This window comes from Juglans regia, chromosome 11, assembly GCF_001411555.2.
Source record: "Juglans regia cultivar Chandler chromosome 11, Walnut 2.0, whole genome shotgun sequence".
NCBI lineage: Eukaryota > Viridiplantae > Streptophyta > Magnoliopsida > Fagales > Juglandaceae > Juglans > Juglans regia.
Window position 1 is genome coordinate 9,940,259 of NC_049911.1, and position 6,864 is coordinate 9,947,122.

At 37.5% G+C, this 6,864-nt stretch overlaps 1 protein-coding gene across 1 annotated transcript; it reads right to left on the bottom strand.

Annotated features, from left to right (window-relative positions):
* Window positions 1-867: 867 nt before the first annotated feature.
* Window positions 868-6,230, bottom strand: LOC108997712 (la-related protein 1C-like). Its single transcript, XM_018974084.2, has 6 exons — window positions 5,425-6,230; window positions 4,365-4,896; window positions 4,106-4,262; window positions 3,888-3,978; window positions 1,985-2,056; window positions 868-1,837 (listed from the first exon to the last, which is right to left on the bottom strand). The coding sequence occupies exons 1-6, from the start codon at window positions 5,890-5,892 to the stop codon at window positions 1,526-1,528; spliced, it is 1,632 nt and encodes a 543-aa protein (XP_018829629.1). The 5' UTR covers window positions 5,893-6,230; the 3' UTR covers window positions 868-1,525.
* Window positions 6,231-6,864: the final 634 nt, after the last annotated feature.

Genomic DNA, 6,864 nt, shown 5'->3' on the forward strand with positions numbered 1-6,864 from the left:
GTCCTAAAATCGTGATATCATTAACTTATTACACACAGCAAAACATTTCGAAGTAAGAACCGACAAAAAGGTTGTATTGCCTTTGCAAGTAATGCATGCCTCCTACTCGTTCTCTAGTCATAATTTTATTCAACCAAACCTGAAAGGATGGATGGATTCAAGTCAAAGCACACCTATTTATCCAGCACTCCTCTCCTGGTGCAGCCTCTAAATTTGTTTATTTGTTGACTAAGGTTGCCTTCGAGTAGTGAGTTATTTTTAGATATTTTGTGAATAATAGTAAAAAAATAATGATATAATATTAAATAATAATAAATAATAATGACAAGTAGATAAAAAATAATAAAAAATAATAATAAGCTATTGGGAGAATAATAACCCAATACCCAAACCAGGCCTAATACTACCTACATTTAAATCAATGTGTAAATCTTTCCAAATTTTAAAACAAAACTTTAAAATCACCGTTTTCCTTTGTGTTGCATTGGCTATGGACAATTTAAAAAGGGACTGGTTTTCCTCAGGCTTTCAAAACATCTCGGAAATGATATCCCTCTCACCGTATGTCCTCGGGAAAGAAGACTACAGGAATGATTTGTATTTGTATATGCTTTGAGCGTACAAATAACTCATTTTTTTTTTAAAAAAAAAAGTAAAATTTAATTGAAAACATTCACCTTTTCATGTGGAGTCTAAATATTCAGTAGCATGATACGGTGATGACACTGATTCGAAAGGGAGAGGAAATAGGAATAGATACTGAAACCAAATCCAGGTCAGAAGAGTTTAAATAAACATGAGAATACCAATCAAATCCAGTAGTCATAACCTGGATAATTCAAAGGTTTGTATCCCAGGGACCACTTTTATGCAGTAAATTCTTCAAGGGGTTTGAAGAAATAAGGTATTATTACATATCAAAGCAAATTTAAGTTTAGCATATTAAAAAAAAAAAAAAGCAGTAGATCAAAAATATGTAATGATAGCAGTTGTAGAACAAGCTGCAGCATCCATCAAAAAGCCACCCACCCTCCTCCGTTCCCTCATGATTGGCGAGGATGTGGGTCGACCCGAGCATTTTCCAACTCATGTAAACCTCCAGAAGGTGGCGGTGATCTGACCCCAAAGATTCTAAAAAAACCAGCTGAGGGGGCAGCAAAGGGAAATGAAATCAAAATTCCCCAACCAAAAACACCGATCATGCCACCATAAAAGACAACAGAAACCATCAGAAACCCATGACATATTTGCTCGAGTCATTGAAATGTTTTTATGTTTTTTGGTTTTTTTCTTCTGCTTTAATATTTCTGTTCTATAATAGGTTCTCTTTTTTTTTTCCCCTTCTTAATAATGTCTTTCAATGTGGTTACGAGATATGCTTTTATCGCACCATGGTAAGACCCTATCTTCAAGAAAATGATAGATATTCACCATTGTCATCAAGTCCATCCCTCACCCCTCTTTACTTACGAAATTTGTAGTTTAAATAGAACGTGCAAAAGCGCACATTTCTCTTCCTCTAATTTCATGCTGAAATAGAGTGATCTGAACCGGCTTGAACACCGACTCCAGTAATTCGGCCACCAGACAGCTGCATCAGGCTGCTCGAATCTCCAGATGGCAGTCCACTATGGATTGCCACTCCATGAACATCAGCTTGACCACCAGCACTGCTGTGGTCGGTAGTCTTCTCCTCCAGTGCCATGCTTTGGACATGAGCTGCGAGTATATCCTGACTGGACTTTCCAGAGGACTGTTGACCTGAAGCCTCAGGAAAATGAACCGAAGGTGATATTATCCATTTCATCCAATCATTGCGCCTTCTCACTTTGTCACCCTTGAAGACAAAGGCACAGGGTCATAGTTATATAAGGACTTTATGCAACATCAAAAGCATTGATTTCAATACCAGCAGAATATCCTTGATTTCAAAGCCAATGAACTTTTGCAACATTGGACAATTGCATACATTGTAGAAACATACCTGTATTTCCAGAACATTTGAAGTACGCACAGCATCCAATATAAGCTGGATATTTTCTGTCAAGAGCATGACCTATAGAGGAAGCCCGCAGATTTTAAGTTAATCTTTTTTTTTAATTATTATTTGTATTTGAAAGGGAAATACTAAAATTGGCATACTATGTGTAAAAGACAAAAGTAGACAGCAAATCAGAAGAACAGGACAGCACAAAGAATGGTCAGATTCCAATTAACAAGATAATCCTGTAGAATCAATGATGGCATTATTTCACACACCAGCACGGGTCAGAATATATGTAGGACATAATACATCAAAAGTGCAAAGATATAAACAATAAATTACTGACTCTGTCCACCCGTTGGCTTCTGATGTATCAGAAATAAATAAAGGCAATTCATGGAACAAGAACGTTACAGCTGGACCCGAAAATCAGGAACTTCAATTGATCAACAGCCTGTACATAGTTCACCTTTATTTTCAAACTTCTCTTTTTCCCAGAATCACATTACTAGTTTAAAACCTACCATCTAATCATTCATCCCAAGCTCCCAATTATGGGTCCCCATGCAGGAAACCCCTTAGTCAGATAGATACTTCCATGACGTTGTCAGATATCCACAAACACAAACCTTGCATTTCAATGAATGAGTTGATAAAGGAGTATCATGAAAGGTGAACTTCATCCTTGGTTAAATAATGGTGATGATAATAACAATAAAGTATTAGCAACTGTAAACCTTATATACGGTCCAATAAAACTTTTTGATTCGTTTTTATGATCAAATGAAGCTCTACAAACATAACATTTTAAATCCAGAATAAAGATAACATGTTAAGACCTTAGCCCAGCAATATAACAGTCAAAGTTGGTGCATTCGAAATCAACTTGTCCACACCATGTTGCTGCCATTGTCTATATGTATGACAAGAGTGAAATGTAAACATTAAAAACTAGAGCACAACCTGCAAGTTCATCCAAGCTTTCATTTGATTGTCACTACTAATAAAATACTAAGAGATTGTGGTAGAAAGATGGCGAGCCATGCTTCATGATTTCAATTGTAGGCAATCTAGAAAAAAGAAGCCTATGTTTCTGAGACAGATGATGCATAATTAATGAAGGATAGAATAATCTAGCTATAGTTTGCACATCTCAATAAAGATGAATGACCTCACCAGTAAGTAGGAGTAGTGGGCGAAGGCAAAAAAGAAGAGGGTCATGAAATTTAAACAAGGCAGGGGTGGCCTATATATCAATAGGTTATTTGAATGTGGATTGAGTCCAATAGCGATGAGGGTTTGCTTAGAAATTTCAATTAGTAAAATTTCCTGTATTTTGAGTAAAATATCTTTTTAATAGGTAGGTAAGAGTAAAATATCAATGTAGTAAACCATTTGTAGCCCGTTAAACTCAAAGCATAATAAACTTGATGATTGAGACAAGTTTCAGCAAATAGAGCATTAAATGAACTGTGTTAGCACAAGGGGAAAGAGCTACTCCACTCCAGAATAGAACAACAATAAAAGAATATATATGTGTGCGCACACGTGTGTATATATATATATATATATATATATATATATATATAAACTGTGTTAAAATCAAAACATATATTGACGCAAATAAGATCATCACAACTCCAACATATGTGATATTTTTCATTCTTTACTCAATTCATTTTGTGGAATCCCCAATCATCATTTGACATCAGTTGCACCATTTGATGATACCTCAGGCATCACCAAGTGCTTCCAGGGTTGTTAACTTGCATGTCCAATGTCCGTAGAAGTTGAAAAAGATTAGATAATATAAGAAACTGATTATAAACAAGCAACTCTAAACACAAAACGCCAGACCACCATCGTATGAGCAAAACCATTCAAATATCCCCAAACAACTCACTTTTTTGAAGCCTGCTATCAATTTAATAGGAACCCAGCCCTGGTCATCCATGTTCTGCCGCAAGTATATATCTTTAACTAAATTCTCATTACTGCAATAATTGAATGGGAGGTGCAACCACGGTTAACATTTCAACATATTAAGATCAGTTGGATGGTGAGAACAACCAAAAAAAGTTGACTAATCACAATGCCTATTGGAAAAATTGAAAATAATACCTGAAATAATAATCTATCTGATTAACTATCTTGGTATATAACTGAGGATCAGAAGCATGGAAAAAAAGTGCATGAGGCGGTATTGGTGCTACAAAAGGCATGCCTCTGAGTGACTCAGGAGAAGGAGCTGCAACATATACCATTGGAGGCGGCATATCTGAAAAATGAGAGGCCTTAAAGCACGCCCACACACAAAAAAACATAGAATTTAAATATAAGTACACTTACCAACTATAAAAAAAAAAAAATTGCTGCTTACCAGGGAAACCAATGGGACCGCCATAAGGCCGCACAGTTGGTGGGGGAATAAATGGGGCAGAACTCTGAGGTGATGGAGGTCCCCTCATAAACCTATGGATAACTCTCTGTGGCTGCATGTGGGTGTCTTTGCCAGCAAAATTCCTATGAGCATTCCAATCTGAATTTCCGCGCTCATGATCATGCCTGCCTTTGTAATTGTGATGGTGAGAACCATCTCCACGTGTATGTGAGCCACCATTGCGGTTCCTAAATGAGTTGCGCTGCGGTGGATGATCGTTACCACTATGGGATTGTGATGAAAACCCGCTTCTTTGCATATGATCTTTAGGTGAAGGGTTATTTAAACCCCCATCAATCACAGCACCTGGTGGTGCTTGCTGCTGAGGTGGGAGGCCACCATTAGAGGATGTACTTACACCATGACGCTTCATAGATCTCTGACGTGTGTTTATGCTGTGGTTCGAGGTTGGATTAGAATTTGCATTATTACTAACTTGTTTCTGTGAAGAGGAAGATGTTGTTCCAGTCCCCTACAGTAAACACAATACACAATCTAAACGTATGCAAACAACTAAGAAAAAGCTCCTCAAACCAACAAACTCATGATAACATCCCACCAAAATCACCCTCAATTCCGTTTATTAGAAATGTATGAAATTAATAGAAAATAGGTTCAGTTCTATGTTTTCTTCTTGTTCTAGCTTCCAGATTTTACAAAAAGAAATATATATTCACAACAAAACTGGTCAATGGCATTACGATCAATTGAATTAAGCAAATTCATACGATGTAAGCAATACGCAATCCAGTATCACTAAAATTCAAATTTTTGTTGCTTTCTGAGGTTTTTTTCTTCACTTTTGGTATTTTCTACTTCCTATAATTTCCAAATACGTTTATGTTGTTTTGCGAAATAATGAAAGAAGGAAAAATCAAACTCAGCTCGATCAGGCTCAGCTGATAAGAGCTTTAGGAATGGAAATGTCAATTACTCGGGAATTCTCAGCGAGCAAAGAATTGAAGAGACCGAAAATTGCAATAAATTCAAGAAACCAAACCTGAGACGGGGCGACTGGCGATACGATGTCCGATAAGCATTTCGAAGATTCGGAAGACGGTTTAGCCGAGGCCCGAGTGGACACCGATAAAGCGGGCCAAGAGGCCGCACCCATGACCGCACCAACGTCCGGGGCAGGTCCATTCGAAGGCTTGTTCCAGGCCGGCCTCTTCCCCGCATTGCCATTCGGCCCATTCTCCGAGCCCTCCCCCATCGATTCCTCCACCACCACCAAAGCAACAGCCGGCTCAGTCACAGCCGTCGTATGCGAGGGCGAAGAAGGAGCAGCGGCGACCGGCTCAGATTGACCGCGAACGATTTGGGTCCACGGAGGCAGCGAGGACGACACCACCCTCGTGGCGCGACGCGATTGAGGACTACCGACGGTATCGGCGCCGACGGTTGAGTGACGTGGCGATTGGTTCGTGGCCGAGGCGGAATCCGCGTTCGCACTACTACTCGTAGCCATGATAGAAAAAAGAAGAAGGAAAAATTAGGGTTTCTGAGAGTGTGCGAGCGAGTCGACGAGTTGATCAACGAAGATTGAGGGCCTTAAAGGGGGAATAAACAAAAAGATAACAAAAATTCCGAATAGCTTGAGAGAGAGAGAGAGAGAGAGAGAGAGATAGTAGAGAGCGAAAAGTGAAGAAGTGATTAGGGTTTCGATAATGCGAGGAGGGTTTCCAAAGATTTCGGCGATCAATATCGCAGAGGTTTGGAGAAGAACGGTCTCTCTCTTCTCTCTCTCTCTCTCTCTCTCTTCTCCCCCGTCTATATGTTCCTTAACTTTGGTTGCTTTCCTCTAGGAAATCCTTGAGAAAGCTCTCGGGTTTTGTTTACGTTCACAACTACGGAAATACCCTCATTTTCTCTTGAATGGATTTACGAAACTACCCTAGCTGGCCTGGATCACTCTCCTATTATTTATTGAGAAAAATTTTAGACATAAATCCACGCTCAGCATATTAATTAAAAATATATAATTTTAAATTTTTATTAAATATGAAGATAAAAAAAATAAAATTATATATTTTTAAATAATTAGAGTGTAAAACTTTATCTAGCACAACTTATTTATTGAGCAATATTTCAAGATTTTTCCACTATACATTACTCACATAATTTAATTTATAAAATTTAAAATTTAATATTTATTTTTTAAATCAAATTGCATTACGTGAATAATATATAGTATAAAGATATTCAAATAGAATTATTTTTATAAATTTATTAGTCTCATTCATTAGACCGTTGTTAGGATTATGAGTTGCTCTCATGCTGTTAATATTACTTTTCATACTATCAATGAATCCTATACAATCCAATGGCTAAATTTTGAAATCACCACTTAATTTTTCTAAAAATAGAATTTTGAATTAAAAATACAATACTAATTTTATGTCCCCGTACACATCAACAAAATGGTGCTATTGAATGCAGA